Below are 22,994 nucleotides of genomic sequence, written 5' to 3' on the forward strand. Positions count from 1 at the left end.
TCGTGCTATTAGAAATAGTAAGAAAATTGAAGGAGTTGTGTTTAGGACAAGAGAAGCTTTTCTTCCAAAGAAGATGTGGCTGATCATGAAGGTTTTCCTCTTGCAAATTTTAGCATTTCTACTTTTTGGTGGTGGCATCTATTGCCAAGCTTCAACCCGGCTTACTTTTGTGGTAAGTACTATATATGATTCTAGCCTTAACGCCACCTTATGATCGTAATATTTAGGGAGTATTACTCTCATTTTCCACTGTATGACCCCCATGGGGTCTCGGGTACCCTATGTCATTGAGTCATTCATGCCTATCAATTTCTAATTGGTTATACACTTGCAAGAATGGATCGATGCAACTATTCATGCATCTAATATGTCTTTAGGGATGAGGTTGCATGGTTAACTTTTAATTGGTTGCAGGTGAGGGAAGCTTCATATACAAGGCTTTGTAGCACCAAGAACATCTTAACAGTAAATGGACAATTTCCAGGACCAACTATATATGCTAAGAAAGAAGAGACGATCATTGTCGACGTTTATAACAAAGGAAAAGAAAACATCACCATTCACTGGTAGGTCTTGTGTGTATCTCAAAAAACCATAGCAATCGGTAGCATGCCTACATGACATACATTCTTTTATTTCTAAGAGGGCTACAATATATTGCTTTGCAAATAAAGTCAAATTTAAACAATACTTTATGGTTATTTGCTTCAATTCCATTGAAATACAGTTGATGCCTCTTGTTACTATGACAATATGTTGTTGCATGCCATCTTTTGTTAGTCCAAAATTTAGTACTAGTTTTAATGTATAGTTATTGTTTTGCAGGCATGGGGTGAGCATGCCTAGATATCCATGGACAGATGGTCCCGAGTATATCACATAATGCCCAATTCAACCAGGGTCAAAATTTAGCCAAAAGATCATCCTTTCCTTTGAGGAAGGCACTCTATGGTGGCATGCTCACAGTGATTGGACCCGAGCCACCGTCCATGGAGCTATAATCATCTATCCCAAGAATGGAACCAAGTATCCTTTTCCCAAGCCTAATGCAGAAGTTCCCATCATATTAGGTATAAGTGTAGTTACTTTAAAGGTTAATTTACATATCATGAATTAACCAACAAATCAAAGTCTAAAATTACTGGAGTTGTTGAAATGCAGGACAATGGTGGAAGAGTGATGTTAATGTGGTTCGAGATGAAGCACTTACAACTGGAGCTGACCCCAATGTCTCTAATTCTTTATTGATAAATGGACAACTTGGTGATCTATGCCATGCTCAAAATCAGGTACAAATTAAGTTTAACTTCCCATTTTAAAATTGTACACGATTTCATTTTCTTGTTAGTTGACCATATTACTTTTTCTTATTAACATCAACATATTTAAAGCTTAATGCTAAAAAAGAGGAATATAGCTACCCCAAAATGGACTTTTAAACACTAGGTACATCTTTAAGAAAATTTGGTATATCTTATCCTCTGGCTACCCCATATCGCTTCTTATGGTCCATTTGATCATTTAAAGACCATTTAGAAGTGATTTCAAAGTCGTTCCTCATCTCATAATGGACTTTGGAACCCTAGGTACATCCTTAAGAAAATTTGGTACATCCAATCATCGGGCTACTAGGACCCCTATCACCCTTCCCATGGTCCGTTTGTTCCTTTAGGAACCCTTGGGAAGTGATTGGATGTCATTCGCCACCTTGGAATAAACATTGGAACCCTAAGTACATCCTTAAGAAATTTTGAAACATGTAATCCTTGGGCTAACGAGACACCTATCTCCCTTCCCATGGTCTATTTATTTCTTTTAGAGACCATCAGAAAGTGATTGGAGGTCATTCCCCACATTGGAACGGACTTTGGCACCCTTGGTACATCATTTACAAAATTTAGTACATCATTTACAAAATTTGGTACATCATTCACAAAATTTGGTACATCTTTAAAAAAATTTGGTACATCTAATCCTTGAGATATTGGGACCCCTATCTTATTACCCATGGTTCTTATTCCTTTAGGGATCTTTGGGAAGTGATTAGAGGTTGATCTCTAGCTACTTCGAAATGGACTTTGGAACCCTAGGTATATCCTTAAGAAAATTTGTTACATCCGATCCTTGAGCTAAGGGGACACCTATTGTAGACCCCTCATTTTGCCCATGACACATATAGGTTATCATCCAAATAAATCATTGTAATTCATTAACTTGTAATCTTTGATTCTTTCTCAGAAGCTCTTGGAGGATAAATTATATAAATTTGGATGTGATCACATAAACCTTCGAATCTGATTGTTCTAACTTACCATTAACCGTAATTAAAAACAAAATTATTGAACCCTTATTTTAAAATATAAAGCAAAATAAATTACTTCTTTGAATAATAAAAATAACTAAAAAGATGTATATAATAAAATTTGGTGACAAATTAAAAGTAGATTTTAATACAAACAACTTAACATGATTCGATTTTTTTATTAACCATTATTTTCCGAATTATAAAGGCCAATATATGAGTAATATTCTTTCTCTTTTTGTTTCATAAACCATAATTTAAATTAAAGTTTTTACTATTGTCATTAAATATACATTTTGAAACATAAAATAAGATATCTCTTTAAATATTTATTTAATTTTGAATGTGCCAAAAAACCCCTTTTTCCATCAATTCCAACTACAGCAACTGCCATTCAAAAATCCCATGCCTATGCTAGCCACATATTCACAAGCCTTTCACGTAATATTAAACCCATAATTCTAGCATCTTAGCTGCACCACCAGCCACCATCCAGACGTCTTTTATTGCTTTTCCCTTACCAAGATCACTTTCACCCAGCCATAACCAGCCGTTCTTTCTCACATGCTGTAATCCATCCATTTGGCTGCCTAAAAGCATACCTAAACCCATACTTCAACCCCTGCAATCAGCCATGCCAAGACACCCCACCAGCCGTCCCTTCTCCTCTGTTGCAGCTCAGTTTTAGCTGCCCAAGACCCAACTCCTTCACCCATCAATCCGCCCAAGATCACTAGTTTTTTATGTTCCGCAGAAATGTGCAGCGCCTGCATCCAGAGATTATCCAACATGTCTTACTTGATATGCCAAGTCTTACTTTCTTCACGACCTATGCTCTTTTGGCATTGTTCTGGGCAGAAATATACTACCAGGCACGAGCTGTATCTACTGATGGACTGAGACCAAGTTTCTACAGAATTAATGCAGTGGTTTATGCCATTCAGATTGCTATGTGCACCTTGGATTCGAAACTAACCGGTTAAAAACTGGAACCCCTGCATGTGAGAGAGCATCACCACAGGCCACGCGAGGGAGCTCGTCAGTCACGTTTTCCAACTGCCATGCATTCGGTGAAGCGATTTTTTGAAGGGAAGTCTCCAGGAGAAGAATCTTTTTCTGTTGCGGGAGGATGGTCATCACACCAGAAAGAATAACGGTGGCCGTTTTAGAGACTTCGGAGGTTGAGAGAGGGGAGGAGAACTGACATAGAGAGTCTCTTTTTCTGGGCGTTTTCTTGGAGGAGAGTTCAAAGATCTGCTTTCTGTAGAAAATCATCACATAAACCGATTCAAAGAATTCAGAAAGCTATGTGAATTAAAAATAAAGAAGGATAAATGCAATGATGGAATAATGGCAGTTGTATTGAATAATGCAGAATTGGTTGATGCCTTGTTAATATGTACTATACTTTTTTTTCTATATGTTTAGTGTTGTCATTTTAGTTCTAAGTAAAATATTCGATTCCTTAATTCTAATCTTTATTGCCAATATTTTTAATTTATTCATTTCTTCTCACTTCATGATTTTTTTTTTAATACATGTTAGTTTAGGTTGGGTATGGACAATTTGGGCCATGCATGAGTGTTGTTAGAATTTGATATTTAGGAAACTAAATGATTAAATGTGGATTACTTGATGAATTATGATTGAGATTTAGTTATTTTTTTCTTTTCCTTTTTTCTTCAAAATATCTTTTCATCTAAATAAGCCATTGGATAATCACATGACAATTGACTTTGAATAAACTCTCTTGATTTTGATTCATGGAAATTTGATTTATCTTAATTTTCTTAAATAATCCACACATATACACTTACAATTTTTTTGGTAATCCAAATTTAAAAATATATATGAATTGTTTTTATACCTCATTCATAACAAAATTAATCTTAATATCTTTTATAATGAATTGTTTTTATATTTAAAACCTATCTTAGTATCTTTTAAGTATGAAATTTCAAATTCTAAAAAGAATAATGTTGCCCATTTTGATTCGGTATGCAACTTTGAAAGGTTTTAAAAATGAACTTTGGTTTTAAATACACGTGAATTAAAATTCATATTTCCAACTAATGGATTATTTATGAACTAATTCATGTAGATTAAAATGGGATTTAATAAATCCCTACATACAAAAAATTTTCAAAAATAAAGTTTTCTATTGACACTATTGAAAACCCACTGCATATTTGAACTTGTAAATTATAATTTGACCATTTAGAGACTCCTTAAAAATTTTATAATTATTCCATGATATTATAAACTCTTTGAACTTAATTTAAGAATTTTATTTTAGTCAAAAATAATTTCCTAATTAGAAGATATAAATCAATCTTTTAGAAGGTTCAACTTTCATTTTGTTTTTGACACTTAGTCTTATTTTTCAACATTAAATTACTAAATGATTTCTTTAAATTCATTGAATATTTTTTTCTTAATCTAAACCTCCTAAATTTAATTTTTGACACATAAAATATTAAGAAATAATTACTAAAAAGGGAGATATAATTTTTTCTTCTTGAACCTACTAAACCTATGCTCTCCTAGAGCTGAAAGAAGTTTACTTATTTTTAAATATATCATGATTGTAATATTGCGTTGTGATTATTTTTCATTCAAAATAGACATGTGAGGCTAGTATATATATATATACAAGTTAAGTAAAAAAAAAATCAATTGTTGAATACTTTAACAAAACGCCTTGTTCTGAACCTACTAATATCATTATTAAATGAGAGCTAGTTGATTAATTTGATCACTTGGATGATAAACTAGACATATAAAAGATATTCTCTGAAAATTTTCATGAAAAAAATTAATTTCTAGATATTTGTTTTAGATTTATTTTGTAGAATCCCCTTTTTGATTTTTCAAAACAAAAAGCGAGTCTTGTCATCGAGTGAGAACACATATGAAAATACGGGATCACAAAGTGGAGACTCCATAGGGGATCTTAGAGGGTCAAAGCTTAAACTTAAGTTAAAGTAAATGTGAGGTTTAATTGGTCAATTTATGGATACCCCTTCTTTGTGCCTTTGTATGATTGTGTGATTAATGACACATTGAAGATTTTTTTATGCTATAAATATATATGATAGATGCATGTTAGATGATGTTGTTTATTTATGATTGCTTCTCTTGTCTATTATTTTTTCCTTAACATGATTGATTGTATTCTTATCACATGCCTATTATACCTTAGCATGATGATTGATCTAATTGTATGTGTTGTTAGATTATCATGTCTTTGTTTAATTTGAATATACTGATGGATGATTTATACTTGTATTGCATGATTGATTGTTGCATGACTACTCTTATATTGTGTGATTGCTTGTTGTATGTTCGTGTGGGACACACTTGTATCCCCTTAACTCCGATTCTCTAATTTTGGTCGATTTTGTTTCCCTTGATCTTGTATTATATACGAGACTTGTTAATTCAAGTCTGCTTTCGACCAAGCTAGAGACTAGGAGTAGGGTCTAGTAACCGGTTATATTGATATTTGGGAGCGTTATGGAGATGTGCATGTTAATGTTGATAGGAGTTCGATCATTGAAGACCTGTATAGCATAAAATTGGATTGAATGGATACTCATGTGGCCAATTTGTTCCCTTTACTATTTTAGTCACATAGGTTTTTTTAATGCACACATTATTCTAAATGTACACTTAGATTAACCTTAAATGTTGAGAAATATAAAAGCTTTACCTATAGAAAACTCTCTAGGATGTGAGGAAATGCATGTGTGGAGGTTATGACCATCTTGCATGGAAGCACCTCGTCTCTTAGAAGGTGTGCAAAGGGTTGCGTATCGTCGGAGGGTACGATCGCCTTTGATAAGGATCGCCTTACCTCACCTTCTTAATTTTTTTTAGGGTCACCTTGTCCTTATAGGTTAAACTTAGACCTTTTTATTAAGAATTCTAAATCCTACATGTGGGCCCATCTGCAGGCCTTCAGAAGTCACTGGAATCACATTAGAGATCCAATACTTCCTCCACTTAGCTTATTTTTAGGAGTAATCAGAGACTTGTAATTTGAGTTACAATAATATACTTGGATATGTCATGCTCGGTTATGGTTCCTTAGTGCAATATATGTATTCCTTTTGTATCATGCCTTATCCAATCTTTTTATACCTTGTAGGAGTAGTCATCCCTCCCAGTTTGGGTCCATTAACGTGGGTTAGAGTCAATGGTAGACTTGTTCGCATAAGAGATCAGAGAGATATGGACTCACGACTAGTTATAATTGATCAGTTTGCCTCGGTTATGGTTTCTATCCAAGAGGCTATTACGAGCCTCAAACAGAGGATGGATAGGCAGCATATTCAATAGACACCTATTTAGGAGGATCCTCAGTTTGACCTAGTGCCACCACCACCTCCCTCTATTAGTCAGTTAGACCCATTGCTTGCACCATTTATTCTTAATAGTCAGACCGAGGTTGCTCCACCTCCTATCACCATGCCTACCCCTACTTCAGATGATACCCATGATCGCATGGATAGGCTTGAGCAGAGGCTGAGATAGATGAGAGCTTCAGATGAAGGGATTACGTGGGATGACTGTGATGGATCTTTAGTGGCCAACTTATCGGCCAAGTTCAGGATGCCAGATATTGAGAGATCTATGGGCATAGATTGTCCTCATATTCATTTGGGACTTTACAGTACTATCATGAGGGCTCACGAGTTGGATGAAAGCCAAATGATTATGCTCTTCCCTATGTCTTTGAGTGGTGTTGCCCAGAGGTGGTTTGCTTCATTAGATGCTTCACGCCGTAGGACTTGGGACGACTTGGCTCAAGAGTTCTTGAGATAGTTTGCCTTTAACATTATTGTTGATATCTCTAGGAGAGAGTTGGAGGCTCTGAGGTAGAGGCCAGACAAGTCAGTGACTTCGTTTATCTCTCGTTGAAGGGAGAAAGTAGCATTGATTGTTGATCATTCTTTAGAGAGATATCATATTTGTATGATTATGAGGAGCTTACAGCCTAGGTTTGCTAAGCATTTGATGGGGTCTACACATGCAGATTTTGGATCTTTAGTTTAGGCTCTTTATGATGTTGAGGAGAGTATTTCACAAGATGGCCAAAGTCTTGCCCTACTAATCCTAAGGGAAAGAAGTCATCAGGAGGTCAGCATTCAGATGTGGATGTTATATCTACCTTTAGACCGAGGCCGCGTAGATATCAACAATCATTTCCATAGACTTTCAAGTCTCGTTCTCCTTACACTCCATACCCTCAATACCTGTATAGGTTGTCGATTCCTCCACAAGCTTATGATCAAACTTATCTATATTGTGTTCTCTCTTAGCCTTATTATGTTGCTCGAGCTATTGATAGGCCACCTGTTTCATATTCCAAGCCTCGAGCATCTCAAACTCCGATTACTTTTGCTCTTAGACCATAGAGGTAGTTTTCCCAATTGGGGATGCCATTGAGTCAAGCCTTCAAGAAGCTTGTTGATGTTGGATTATTAAGAACACTAGCTCCACACCCAATACCTTAGCCGATTCCCTCGAACTATAGATTGGATCTTCATTGCCTACACCATCAAAGTCTAAGGCATGACACAAATAGGTGCACAACTTTGACACATGCCATATAGGATTTGATAGATTAAGGTTCAGTGAAATTGAGGATGCCAAGTGTCACCACAAACCCACTACCGACTCATTCCACTCATGCAGTACCATCACCGATCGGAGGTGTCAACTTTATTGATCTTGATCAAGATGAATTTATTCACATGATGAGTTAGGAGGATCATGCACCAGAGCCTATAGCATTAAATGTGAGATCAGAGGTTGATGGGGTCACTTTGGGTACATCGTCTATCATACCTTTTAGTTTGATCCCAGATAGACCTTCATTCCAGTTGATCCCAGTTCATGACTTAGTTGCTGGCCACGATGCTCTGGTTCTCTTTGTTTTGATGCCTGAGGATATTGATGAGATTATTGATCTAGATGTCCATATAGTCACTTGTGGTGAGAGAGTGATTCAACCTCCATTAGTAGAGACTAGACCATTTAAGGGCATAAGGTCTAGAGATGTCATGATACGAGAGCATGATGAGATGATGAGGCAATTACAGAGTACACAGACTTGCATCTCTATCTGGAGTTTGCTAGCTTCTTCTACTGCTCATAGAGATGCATTGATTAGGGCTCTAAGTCAGATCGGAGTTGAGTTTGTTATATCTCTAAACAGTTTGATTCACATGTTGATTGCTGATAGAGCTACATGCATTGTATTCTCTATTAATGATCTACCCCTAGAGGCTTAGATCATACCCTATCTTTATACATCACTATTGGTTGCTCAAGACACCGAGTTCCATCTGCCTTATTGGACAATGGCTTCACCCTAAATGTGTGTCCTTTAGCTACTACTGTGGCACTTAGGTTTGGCCTGTTAGATTTTGAGCTATCTACGCAGTCTGTCAGAGCTTATGATAGCACATGGACAAAGGTCCTTAACACACTGACACTTGAGCTACATATTGGTCCAATTGTATTCTTCACAGTATTTCAGGTTTTGAGGATACCTACATCCTTTAACTTATTATTTGGCAAACCCTAGATTCATCGAGCTGACACCATACCATATTCCCTTTTATTAAAAGGTGAAGTTCATACATGAGGACAGAGTCATTACCATATAGTCTAGTGGCGATACTTCTTCATTCTCTAAGCCAATTTTAGAAATCAACCATAGTGAGGATGACTTATTTTTTATTGGTTTCACATTTGATGAGGTTCATATTATGACTATTGAGGAGTCTCACAAAGATCATGTACCTTTGCCTTTTGATTGCCATAGTGGCACCAGTGTCTTGAGTATGATTAGAGACATGTTTTATGTTCCTGGTTTGGGATTGGGATGACAACAACATGGTATCAGTGAGTTTATAGCTACTATGAGTCATGATACACCCTTCGGCTTAGGATATACACTTATAGAGGCAAACTATCAATACATAGCATATCTACACAAATAGAGGCTTAGAGCCCGGTTACTTCACATACCATTTGATTACCCACTCCAATCATACATGATGGCTACGACATATTATTTTGTGAGAGTTTTGAGATGACTTTGACATTGGAGGGTATTATTGGTAAATTTGATGCTGATCAACAAATTAGGAACTTTTCCAGTAGCTTTAGTTGACAGATAGATCTCCTAGTACTTTCACCTCATTAATGGTTACTCTTCCATCTCTAGATCGTGCCAACATGATGTCACTATGTTTTCCTAAGGAGATAGGTAGCCAGGAGCCATTACTTTAGCATGTAGACATATCTGATGAAGTTGACTTACTAGATGACTAACAAGATGAGATAGCTATGATGAGTCTGAGCTAGACAGTTGATACCATTCAGCTAGATTCTTCTACTCCAACTGCCACATCGAAGGCCTTTACCATCAAGATCTTCAACATTGTCCAAACTGGACCCATTTCAGATTTATTTGATGCAGATGTTTCTTTTATAGATGATGTACTTGAGGGCACTATTAGCCCGATGGTGGTAGTGTTCAACTTTGTGGACTCACTCTATTCTTTTGACGTATTTTTAGGTTTTTTTTCCTATGTTGATGATGTATTTTCTGATCCTTCATATATGGACATGAGCATTTTTTAGTATTTGCCTGCTTCTCATGATGATGTTACTGTACTTGCACCTTGCTCATTTACGTTCCATGTATGTGATCTAGATGATGAGTCCATACCACATGATTCAAATGAGGGCTCTCCTTCAGCTCCCGATTCCATTCCCATATATTAGAGGGTCTCACCTACCATAGGAGACACTAAGATTGTTGATTTTGGCACACCATATCATGCCAGAGAATTGAAGATTGGATTGAATTTGTCCACAGATGAAAGAGATGGACTTGTGTAGCTACTTATGACATACTTAGATGTCTTTGCATGGTCCTAAGGACATGCCTTCTATTGTTCAATACTGATTACCACTTTTGCCACATCCTAGACCAGTTAAGCAAAAGTTGAGGTGATTACACTCTCAGTGGAGTTTGAAGGTAAAAGATGAGATCCAGAAGCAGTTCAATGTTGGATTTATAGCAGTAGTAGAGTATCCTGAGTGGTTAGCCAATGTCATCCTTGTTCCTAAGAAGGACGACAAAGTTAGAGTTTGTGTGGACTTTAGAGATCTTAACAAAGACAACCCTAAAAATGACTTTCCCTTATCTCACATTGATATGTTGGTCGATAGCATAGTCGGTCATTCATTGTTATCCTTCATGGATGGGTTTTCAGGGTATAACTAGATCTTGATGGCTCTAGAGGACATGGAGAAGACAGTTTTCATCATTGAGTGGGCCATGTACTGTTATAGGGTGATGTCATTTGAGTTGAAGAATGTAGGGGCTACATATCAGAGAATGGCAACCACTGTTTTCCATGATATGATGCACTAGGATGTTGAGGTTTATGTAGATGACATGATAGTGAAATCATGGGACAGAGTAGATCATTTAGTAGCCCCGGAGAGATTCTTTAAGAGGATTGGACTATTCAGATTGAGACTAAATCCCAAGAAATGCACCTTTGGAGTGACTTCTAGGAAATTATTGGGATGTATGGTTAGTGAGAGAGGCATAGAGGCAAACCTGAAGAAGATTAAAGCCATTCTTAAGACGCCTACATCGAGGACCGAAAAGGAGATGGGGGGATTTCTTGGCAAACTACAATGCATTAGTAGATTCATAGCTAGATTGACAAATATATGTGAGTCCATCTTCCGACTCTTTAGGAAGAACCACCCTACTATTCCGGATGATCATTGTCAGTATGCCTTTGAGAGGATTAGAGAGTATTTGTCGTCCTCTCCAATTTTGGAACTCCCTACTCTAGGTCGGCCTCTCCTTTTGTATTTGTCTGTCTCAGAGATAGCTTTGGTATGCATGTTAACTCAGCTCGATGATCTAGTCAAAGAATGAGCCATATATTATTTGAGTAAGAGGATGCTAGAGTATGAGATGAGATACATTTTGATGGAGCACTTCTTCTTGGCATTGGTATGGGCTATCATGAGACTGAGACATTACATGACATAGTATTCAACACACTTGATATCCCGATTGGATAGCTTGAGATATTTATTTGATAGGCCTGCTTTACCTAGTATATTGATGAGATGGCTAGTACTCATGATTGAGTTTGATATTCACTATGTTACTCAAAAGTCTATCAGAGGGAGTGTTATTGCAGATCACCTAGCCTCATTACTAGTTTCAGATAGTGGAGTTATTGATGATGATTTCCTTGATGAAGGGATTGTTATTGTGACTAGACTACTAGGTTGGTGTATGTACTTTAATGGTGTAGCCAACCCTTCTGAATAGGGGATGGGAGTATTTTTTTTTATATCCCCTTATGATGATCATATTCCGAGATGTGTTGTTTTGGCATTCCTATATCGATATCCTACCACGAACAATATAGTCGAGTACAAGGCTTGCATATTAGGATTGGAGACAACTTTAGAGTTAGGTATTAGATAGATGAAGATATATAAGGACTCTAACTTGGTATTGAGACAAATTCAATGCACCTAGAAGACTAGGGCTATGAAGCTCAGGCCTTATCATGCTTACTTAGAGCTATTGGTCGGGATGTTCAAGGATTTGAGATATACCCATATGCCAAGAGCGTAGAACTAGTTTGTTGATGCCTTAGCTACCCTAGCTTCTATGATTGACATTCCTATTGATGTTGTTATTCGCCCATTGGTGATAGAGTCGAGGATTGTGCCAGCATATTGTTGTTTGATTGATGATGCAGAGATTTGGGATGACTTTCCTTAGTATTATGACATTTATCAATTTCTCAGATTTGACACATACCCTAAGGTTGCCACAGCTAAGGATAGGAGAGCTTTGAGACAGTTGACCACTAGATTTGTGATATGTGATGAGATATTATATAGACGATTAGCTAATGGCATGCTACTGTTATGCCTAGACCGTACCTCTATCGATAAAGTGATGAGAGAGGTTCATGTGGAAGTATGTGGACGACACATAGGAGGACACATGCTGGCTCGTAAGATCATGAGGACTAGATACTTTTGGTTGACCATGAAGACAGATTGCTACCAGTTCATTAAGAGATGTCTAGGGTGTCATATGCACAATGATCTTATTTACACTCCACATTTAGAGTTACATGCATTGACCTCATCGTGACTTGTAGACCCTCCATTTTGTCATACTAGCACATGTCCTATTACATGTCTGTTTGATACTTTATAATAATTCCCTGGTGACCCATTAGGCACCACCTTAGGCCCACTTTGACACCCTAGGTCCATTTAGATGCACTTGGCCCATTAGGTACACTCCTAGGTCACTTGACACATTTCTAATCACCCTACATCACTTCGGCACTTTTCTAAACCTTCTAGGTCACTTAGCACATTTTTTATCACTTAGACACCTCCTTAGTTTAATTTCCACCTAATTCACCTTGGCAATTCCCACTTAGGTCATTTAGGCACCTTTCACCTAGGTCACTCAGATGCTTTTTTGGGCTTTTAATTCCCTTAGATTGATTTTTTGATTGCTTGATTTTTAAGATTAGGTGAGTATTTGGCTTGATTTTGATTTTTGATTGCTTAAGATGAATTTTTTATTTTCTTGTGTTTTAGTTCAATATTTAGATTATTAATTATATGCATTTGATATTTATTTATTTATTTTTCTTATTTTGTTTATTTATTCATCTACTTATTTATTTTAAGAAAATTGCATGTGATTAGTGATATTATCTTATTATTATTATTATTATTATTATTATTATTATTATTATTATTATTATTATAGCAAGAATTAATTCTTATTTTTTTCTCATATATGCTTGTATTGATATTTTCTATTTTTCTTTTCCAAATTGGCATGATTTATTTATTTATTTATTTATTATTATAAGGTTTTTAATTTGTAGCTCTTATTTATTTATTTATTTATTTATTGTATGGGAGTTTGAGAAATCTCAAAAATGCAACAAGAAGGTTGTCAAGTAAAGAAGTGTAGGGAGGGAACTGAACCAGAGAACTGAGGTTGCACCAAAGGAAATCAAAGAGGCTGCATGGAAAAGTGGAGCTATGGAAACAATGAATGGGAAAAAGGAGTTTCAAAGAAAAAGGGGAAGGCTGGGGTTTTTCGAGAGGGGTTATGGAAAATGGAGCAGTGTGGGGAATTTTAAAAGGGAAGAAAGAAAATCAAAAGGACAAGGAAGTTTGGAGGAAGTGAGAGAGGTTTTCAGGGAGAGGATTCAGATTTGATGAGGAGAAAAACAAGAAGAGAGAGAATTCAGATTTGAAGAAGAGAAAAATAGAGTAAGGAGGCAGAAAACTGGTTTGAAAAAGGAACAGAAAAAGAAAGAAAACTGAGCAAGGGATTGAGAGAAAAGCAAAGGAGAGGGGCTATAGGAAAAGGGAGTCTTGTGGGAAGTCTTAAAAGAAGAAGAAAAAGAGAAAGACTACAGGAGTCTAGAGGAAGGGTTTTCAGAGAGGTTTGGAAAAAAAAAAGTCTGCAGAAAGTGGAGAGAGAAATTACAGAGAAGGAGGGGAGAGAGAGAGAGAGCAGGAGAGTAGGAACAAAAATGCATTATTGGGTTCGAGCATCTCCCTTTGATTTTTCTTGGGACTCTTCCTCAACCTCAAAACGACCACACTGCTGTAAATATCAAAAAATCTAAGATCGTCGTGTTTGGTGGCCTCGTCGACGAGATTTATCAACGACCTTTGTGTATATGATATTGAGAATAAGTAGTGGTTCCAACCAGAGAGCACTGGGAATGGGTCTGTTAGGCAAGTGGGTCCCAGCCCACGAGCATTTCACATTGCCATTGCAATTGATTGTCATATGTTTGTCTTTGGTGGGCGTTCTGGTAGCAAAAGGTTGGGTGACTTTTGGGTCCTAGATACTCATATATGGCAATGGTCAGAGCTGATCAGTTTTGGTGACTTTCCTTAACCAAGGGACTTTGCCGCTGCTTCAGCTATGAATTATGAGCCTAATTTTGAAAAATCTTTGCTTAAAGGTTATTCAAATTTTGTGAAAACTAATTAGCTGCCACAACGCATAATGTTTTATGTAAATGGTGACTGGAATGATTTCCCTCAAAATATCGTTACCTTGGTGAGGAAAGATTTCCAAGTAAGGGAGTCATATATTGAGGTTGAACTCAATGGTAATTGCTTTATGCTAGACTTCATGCACATCGTACGGGTAGATATGAAAACAGGTTTACAACAACCTATTGCTTGGATTGATGAAGCTGGTAACTGCTTCTTTCCAGAAACTTTCTCAGGGAAAGACGAATTTCATTACTGCTGTCCCACCGGCGGTTGCGGCGACTCCCCTTTTTGGACGGCATAGGCAACGCACCTTCGGCCACCTTTGTCGGGACCACCCTAGGTTCGAGGTAGGTTTTTTATGATGTGAACCTCGCCAGCGGTGGCAATCCGGCCACACCCAGCGCACCATGCAGTAGCCACATTCTTTTTTGCTTATTTCTTCTTTTAATGTTAAAGTTTATTTATTTATTTATCTATTTTATTTATTTATTTCTCAAATAACTCTTTAAAATTCCATTTTTCTCAAATACTATTCTCAAATAGTTTTCCAAAGTTTCCAAGATTCCAAAAATTTCAATTTAATTTTTTAAGATACCATTTCCAATTAATTTCCAAAATTCAAATATTTTTTTTTAAATATCATCTTCAAATGAATTTTCAAAAATCCGAAAATTTCAATTTTTAAAATACTATCTTCAAATAAATTTTCCAAAATTCCAAAATTCATTTTTTTTTTTAAAAAAAATACCTTCTTCAAATAAATTTTCCAAAATTCCATGTAACAAAATTCTATAATCGCTTCAATCCATGTTTTAAAACTTGTATTTCTTTCTAATATTGGAGCAAACTTTTTCTTTATTTCTTATAAATTTCATTTGGAAGTGATTTAAAAATAAATAAATAAAAGCTCTTCTAAATATTAAAAAGTAACACCTTTTTTATAAAATTAATTAGGTGGATGGTAAGGTCAAATTCGGGATGGCTTCATATTTTTTTCTTTTACTGAAAATTGAAATCAAAATTAAAGTAATAATTTTCAAGGGGTAATATTGATATTGCAAAAGTTTTATTAAACATGAAAGAACTTATATAAACAAAAATAGAATTATAAAATTTTTATAAGAAATAACATTTTTATGACTCTACATGAAACCTTTTTTTAAGTTATAAGTTTTAAAAAATATATTTAAATAGGTACAAAAACTTTTATTTAACTCTTAAAAGCTAATCCAAATAATATATATATATATATATGTATTTGAAAATCACTTTTAAAAATGAAAAAAAAATCACTTAAAAATAATTTCCAAAACTTTTTTTAACTTACATTTAAAAAATCAAAAATAAAAAATGATTTGTTTTTACTAGTTATTTAAATTTCACGAAGCGGGAAAGTATGTACTCTGATGTAAAAAAAAAAAAATGAGGGTTGAAAAGTAATTAAATCACTAAAAAAATAGACTTGGAGTTCCTCTGGTGTGTGGTTAGACTCAATTTGTCCCCATGCAATGGAAATGGACGATATTTTATTTTTTATTTTTTTTCCTTTTCCTTTATGTTAGTGTAGTCTTATGATATTGTTACTAAAATAGGAGGTAAAAATATAAATTATATATCAATTATTTTAAATTTAGAAAAAAAGTGCTTATTTTAATTTGGAATAAATAAATAGAAAAAAAAAACTGATTTTATCTCAATTGTGTAAGACTTCAAAAAGTTTTTTTCTTATTTGCAAAATATTTTGAGTTGTAAAAGTAAAAATTAAATAAACCATTTCATGACCTTTTTCACAAGTATCCATTTAGATCATAGTCTAATTTTAAAATATTTGAATAATCCAATTAATCTAAAATATATCATTTATAATTTTTAATTATTACTATGATACTTAACCTTGTATGGAATTGGAATAAAATATGGATAAGTAAAAAATGTCAAATGAAAGATAATTTCAAACTTTTCTAATACAACATGATATTTTATCATGTTGAATAAAATTGGAATGGGCAAAAGTTGTCAAATCAAGACTTCCATGGCAAACTCCACCATTGCATATCTCAAAGATTATTCTACAACATTATCTTTGTAGACTTTTAACAATCCAAGAAATTGACAAATTATATAATAATCCAAACATAGTATTCTACAACTTTACAATATTCTACAATTTTTTTTAACAAAAAATAAATAATGAAATTTGAATAATGAAAACAATCAATGAAATCTTTGGCATGTCTTCGCAGCTTCAACATGGTGGCATGTCGGATGGCGGAGGCAGCATTTGAGCTTCTGGGTGTTTACCATTTTTCACTATGAACGCAGTTTCCATGCCCCAAGTCAGATGGCGTTCTACATGGCAGTGCATGAACCACACTCCTGCAACAGAGAAAATATACCAACATTACACCTAACTTATTGCAATATTAAGAAAAATTATTTCCTTGGTATGCAGGTTGGCAGTTTCAAGGGTTTTTTTAAAAAAAAATTCACATGAGTGCTTGCAACATACCAGGGTTGGATGCCTCGAATCTGATTGCAGCCCAACCTTTCGTAGGAACAGAGATGGTACTCTGAAGGGGAGGATCCACCAGATTGTAGCACAATGGGTCCCTATTTTTATCGAGATTCCCAAATCCCCATCCAACAACATAGAAACTGTATCCATGGAGATGCATGGGGTGGTGTGTCCCTGCAATCAAGTTTGTCCCTTGAAAAACAATCTCCACTGTGGAGTTATACTCGAGCACCCTTACTTCTGTTCCGTTTTTCGGCGTCTGATACTCTAAGGGAAGAATATCAGTGGTAAAATCGAACACCAGTTGTGGAACGCTAAGAAATTTATCTCCATATACACCACTGATGTTATAATAGTAAGCTTGCAGTATGTCAATTGTAGGGAATTGGAAGCTTATGTTGTTTATACTTGCGGAGAACCGCATCCCATTGGGCCCTGCACATGAATTATTGGGGCATAGGAATGAGTTCATAGAAACAGTGTAAATCAGTTTAGTGCTCGGGCTCAATGGGACATTGCAAGGATGTTCCACATCTGCTAAGCTTCGGAGGCCGGCCATGACCTGAACCGATGCATTTGTGTCATTGTATGCAGGCAAATGAGGCAAGGAGAGAGGTGAAGATGGAGTGTAGTATCCCCTGTACTGTACAATAGTTGTGGTGGTTGTGTTATCATAAAAATTACGAGCTGTCGGGGCAATGGAATAAGTTTTAGATGCCATGTAATAGTGATCCGGGTGTTGGTTAGCTTCTAGTAAGACATCATAGGTTTGGCCAGGATATATTGTGATATAATCTCGTGTCAATGGTTTTGTGTAGCTACCATCTGTTCCAACCACTGTCATTTTATGCTTGGTAATGGAGAATAAGAGAGCCTCGTGCAAGGCAGCATTGATTATGCGAAGTAAATAGGTCTTTCCATGATCCACCGTTAGCTTGAATGTGCCTGCAATTAGAAAGGGAAAGTTGTATACTTACGACTAGCATAAAGAAAAGGAAAAACTTTCCATGAGGATCCACCAATTATGAAGTGATTGATTGATTAAGGGTGTAAATTTGGCTCCATAGTTCAAAATTATATTTGGACTAGCATTTTCTCATGTGTTAAATCATAGCTCTACCATCCTCATAGCTATGTTCCTCTTTCTTAGCATTAAGTTTTAAATATGTTGATGTTAATAAGAAAAAGTAATATGGTTAACATATAAGAAAATGAGATCAATGTACAATTTTAAAATGGGAAGTTAAACTATATACCTGATTTTGAGCATGGATATAGATCACCGGGTTGTCCATTTATCAATAAAGAATCAGAGGCATTGGGGTCAGCTTCGGTTGCAAGCCCTTCATATCGAACCGCATTCACATCACTCTTCCACCATTAAACAAGTCTAATAATTTAGATTTCACTTTGTTGGTTAATTCATGATATGTAAATTAACCTTTAAAAGTAACTACACTTATACCTAATATGATGGGAATTTCTACATTAGGTTTGGGAAAAGGATACTTGGTTCCATTCTTAGGATAAACGATTATAGCTCCATGAACGGTGGCTCAGGTCCAATCACTGTGAGCATGCCACCATAGAGTGCCTTCCTCGGAGGAAAGGATGATCTTTTGGCTAAACTTTGACCTTGGTTGAATTGGGCATTGTGTGATATACTCGGGACCATCTGTCCATGGATATCTAGGCATGTTCACCCCATGCCTGCAAAACAATAACTATACGTTAAAAGTAGTACTAATTTTTGGACTAACAAAAGATGGCATGTAGTAGCATATTATCATAGTAACAAGAGGCATCAACTGTATTTCAATGGAACTGATGCAAATAACCCTAAAATATTATTTTAAATTTGACTTTATTTGCAAAGCAATACATTGTAGCCCCCACTTAGAAATAAAAGAATGTATGCCATGCAGGCATGCTGCCAACCACTATCTTTCTTTGAGACATGCATGGGACCTACCAGTGAATGGTGATATTTTTTTTCCCCTGTTATAAACGTCAACAATGATCGTCTCTCCTTTCTTAGCATATATAGTTGGTCCCGGAAATTGTCCATTTACTGTTAAGATGTTCTTGGTGCTACAAAGCCTTGTATATGAAGCTTCCTTCACCTGGAACCAATTAAAAGTTAACCATGTAACCTCATCCCAAAAGAAATATTACATGTATGAATACTTGCATCGATCCATTCATGCAAGAGTATAACCAATTAGAAGTTGATATCATGCATGAACGACTCAACAACACCAGAGTACCCGAAGACTCCATGAGGATCATACGGTGGAAAATGAGAGCCATACTGCTCCCTAAATATTATGATCAGAAGTTGGCATTAAGGCTAGAATCATATATAGTATTTACCACAAAAGTAAGCCGACGAGTTGAAGCTTGGCAATGGATGCCACCACCAAAAAGTAGAAATGCTAAAATTTGCAAGAGGAAAACCTTCATGATCAGCCACATCTTCTTTGGAATAAAAGCCTCTTCTCTTGTCCTAAACACAACTCCATCAATTTTCTTACTATTTCTAATAAGCACGACTTATCTTCTCTCTGACATGAATAGATGAATTCTTAAAGGTATTTATAGAGGCTGGCTGGAGAGAACCAAAACTAGAATTGGTGAAACCTGAACAGCTGGTTTGTCTCGACATGAAAGATGATTTTCCTGGGGTACAACAATTCCTCGCCGCGTTTCAATATAAGAGAAGTAATTTGAATGTGTATTGGTTTTGAATGTTCTTCCAGGACCACTTCAATGTGCAGGACCACTTCAAAAAGCAGGTTGTGTATGATATCTTACAGCTCAGCTTCAATCAGGTTGTGTATCGTACAAGTTTGACTTTGAGAATTGACCAAGAAATTAATCAAACACATTATTTTAGAATAAATTTCAAATACATGTAGAATACTTTTAAAACTTTGACTCGCATATATACAGTACCTTTATCAAGATTAGTCAAGATTTTCTCTTTGTATTTGGTAGGAAGGGAAAAGTCAGCGCTGCTTTGAGAAGAACCGGATTCCATTACAGGAAAGAAACAATCATTCAAATTATTCAAAGGAATATAAGAACCGGATCGAAAATTCCTTGTCCGGTTGGAGGGTCAATCCAGACATTCAAATCATTTCTTTTTTGGAATATTAAAATTAGGTAAGCGATGAAATCATTCAACATGCTTACAAAAACTATTATCTAAAAAACCCAAAAAAAAAAAAAAAAGGAAAACTAAAATAAGAAATAATTCAAACTTCCTTGTTTGGTTTATTGTACCATATACAAAGAAAAATCATTTTATAAATAAATTAGGCAAAGATTTATATATTTTAAATTATTTATAAACAGAAAAAATGATGAGTAAAATTTAAGACGCGGATTTTTTTTTTATTTCACTTTTTTTTCTCCTATTTTTTCACACCATTTTTTTTCTCACATTTCCTTTTAAACTTTTGGAATAAATTCCCTACTATTTGTGGAGCTTTAATATAAATTTTTTCTCCATATTATACATATTTTTGCAAAATTTTATTAAATTATTTTGAATGTCTATTTTTACCTTAACAAGAAACATTTCTTGAAAGTGAAGATTATTTTTGCCTTATTTTCAAAATTGTGTTTCTATTTTTTAAATATGAAAATTACTATTATGATTTCAAAACAATGAACCATTTTTCAAAGATATTTTAGAAAATAGTTTTTCAAATATATTAATTGTGACACCCGAAGATCAAAGACACTATAGTCATTTTACTTGTTAAACCCAAGAGTCCAGCACATGAATGACCTTAACTAGCAAATCCAATAAGTAATTAGTTGACAACTTCCTCAAATTGATTCATAACAATGATTAGAGTATAAAAAAAACAATTAGAAATTTCTAACCCAAAGCTAATTAAAAATATTTAAATAATAAATTCGGATATCATCCCAAACACTTTAAAGAGTTTTAGAAATCAATACTAAATTCATTCTTAATTTAAAACTCCTAAATAATTAATTGTAAAGCTGTTTTCAAAGGAAACCCTTCTTATCCCGATTTCCCCTCACTAATATCACTTATACTTAAAAAGTGGAATAATAGATAAGAATGAACTTAAAACTCAATTAAGAAAAATAGTTCAATAAGGAAGATCAAATAGTGCAAAGTTAAATCTTATAAGATATCGCATCTTTATAAAAAAAAATCAATTAGTAGGAGTTCATTTAATCCAATAATTAAATTCATTTTCTTCAAAAAATTATGCACTTTCAATTTAAAGATAGAATTAAATAATATACTTTACATACTTAAATTATATTAAAAAAATTATAAACAAACATTTTACTCTAACTCGTTGATAATAACATTGTGCCCAAATAGTGGAACTTGCATTAGGTGGCTAGTCTCACTTTGTGCCTTTTACCAATGGACAGAATGATTTATAATCAATGGTATACCAAAGGCTAATAACACCCTCATTAGCTAGAGTCACATTATATCACTATCCTCACCAAAGGTAATTCAAGACATGTAAGATTATATCCTATAATATAAATTTATTTAAATTTCAATATCATTATATGATGTTACCCAAATATAAATAATACTAAATGATTTTTATTATATTAGGCAAAAGTTATCTATACAACTCTAAAATAGTATTGAATTTAAGTTAGTTATGAATAAGTTATAATCCACTAATTTGTTCTCATTCAAAATCATACCTTGTCTACTTAAGAAGTAAACTTATACTAACTTTTAATTACATAGTTTAAACTAATAGAATTTTTTTAATTATTACTTAGTTTTTAAATAGTTGTTCAGAATGGAATTTATCAAATAAATTGCCATCCATAAAGACATTTTATTTACATAAAATTTCAAATATGACTTTTTTTATAAAGATATGTATTATATATATATATATATATATATATATATATATATATATATATATATATATATATATATATGATTGCAAGATAAATATTATATGACATAATATATGACACTATATGCCTAACTACTATATTACTATTTACAAAATAAAACATGTATGTATAATTTTTTTATTTTTCATTTGTAAAGTATTCAACCATATCTTTATTAATAATTGATTATTTTATTTTTTATTTTTTAACGATTTCATTATGCATTTATTATTTTAATTATTAATTACTAATTTACTAAAAGTGATTAGTTATTAAGAATAAAATCGTAAATTATACCTTAAAATAGTAACTACTGTAGCTACAAACTTGTAAAGGAATTTTTATACTTGTATACATTTTTTCACAATTTCTTTTTTATATAAAAAATATAGTTATAAAGATAATTGAAATATATTATAAATTATTATATGATTGACATTTATAGTTTTTTTTTTTTTTTTTGTGTTTGATATTTTTGTTTGAAATACAACAGAAAGAAAAAGGAAAAAAGAAAAGGATGTAGAACTCTAATCTCATTTTGATCATTATTTTATTGATGTTGGTTCAAGTATTACACTTCAGCATTATTCCAATGTTTTCTATTAATCATACTTTTATTTTAGCTCAATTTCGAATTTTTCACTTTAATCCAGAAGTCTAGAATTAAATTTATGTTAGTTATGAATAAATTATAGTTCTCTAATTTGTTATCATTCAACATCAAACTTGTTTAAGGATGATAAAATTTGATACAATTCGTCAACAAAACTTGAATCTAACATGCTTTTTATGGGTTTGAGTTGAGTATAATTGAGTTTGAGTCAAATCCATGTTGACCTATATAACTCATTTAATAACTAGGAAGTCTTTGGGTGAACATGCATAACAAAATTTGTCATCAATTAATTCATTTAATAATTGTATTGATTAGTTTAATTATAACTTTAAAATATTTAACCCATATTTGACACATTTTAAATAAATAGGTCAGTTGAGTCATAAACATATTAGTGATATAAATTAACACAAAACCTAACTCAACCTAATTATTAAATGACAAGACCTAATTATTAAATGGGACAAATGAGTTACATGACATGTTACTTGTTTAATAATTATGGATTATTTTAG

General features: G+C 34.0%; 2 protein-coding genes and 1 long non-coding RNA gene across 3 annotated transcripts; 1 reads left to right on the forward strand and 2 right to left on the reverse strand.

Annotated features, from left to right (window-relative positions):
- Positions 1–1,939, forward strand: LOC117907540. Its single transcript, XR_004650015.1, has 4 exons — positions 1–172; positions 415–566; positions 826–1,070; positions 1,162–1,939. It is a non-coding gene; the product is annotated as an uncharacterized LOC117907540 (long non-coding RNA).
- Positions 1,940–16,669: 14,730 nt separating this feature from the next.
- Positions 16,670–18,300, reverse strand: LOC117906435 (laccase-14-like). Its single transcript, XM_034819458.1, has 3 exons — positions 18,197–18,300; positions 16,935–17,885; positions 16,670–16,801 (listed from the first exon to the last, which is right to left on the reverse strand). The coding sequence occupies exons 2-3, from the start codon at positions 17,782–17,784 to the stop codon at positions 16,671–16,673; spliced, it is 981 nt and encodes a 326-aa protein (XP_034675349.1). The 5' UTR covers positions 17,785–17,885; positions 18,197–18,300; the 3' UTR covers position 16,670.
- Positions 18,301–18,505: 205 nt separating this feature from the next.
- On the reverse strand, positions 18,506–19,452 carry LOC117906437 (putative laccase-1). The gene is made up of 3 exons (XM_034819459.1): positions 19,314–19,452; positions 18,913–19,063; positions 18,506–18,650 (listed from the first exon to the last, which is right to left on the reverse strand). Exons 1-3 carry the CDS (start codon positions 19,413–19,415, stop codon positions 18,640–18,642), a joined length of 264 nt encoding a protein of 87 aa, XP_034675350.1. The 5' UTR covers positions 19,416–19,452; the 3' UTR covers positions 18,506–18,639.
- Between the last annotated feature and the right edge of the window lie 3,542 nt (positions 19,453–22,994).

This window comes from Vitis riparia, chromosome 18 (assembly GCF_004353265.1).
Source record: "Vitis riparia cultivar Riparia Gloire de Montpellier isolate 1030 chromosome 18, EGFV_Vit.rip_1.0, whole genome shotgun sequence".
Classification (NCBI taxonomy): Eukaryota; Viridiplantae; Streptophyta; class Magnoliopsida; order Vitales; family Vitaceae; genus Vitis; species Vitis riparia.

Excerpts from the sequence above, each read along its gene's own strand:
- LOC117906435 (XM_034819458.1), bottom strand. The coding sequence starts at position 17,784 with ATGACAGTGGTTGGAACAGATGGTAGCTACACAAAACCATTGACACGA. Across the intron at positions 16,802-16,934 it reads ATTCGAGGCATCCAACCCTG|GAGTGTGGTTCATGCACTGC; the intron begins GTATGTTGCAAG and ends TCTCTGTTGCAG.
- LOC117906437 (XM_034819459.1), bottom strand. The coding sequence starts at position 19,415 with ATGTGGCTGATCATGAAGGTTTTCCTCTTGCAAATTTTAGCATTTCTA. Across the intron at positions 19,064-19,313 it reads CTCGTCGGCTTACTTTTGTG|GTGAAGGAAGCTTCATATAC; the intron begins GTAAATACTATA and ends AATTGGTTCCAG.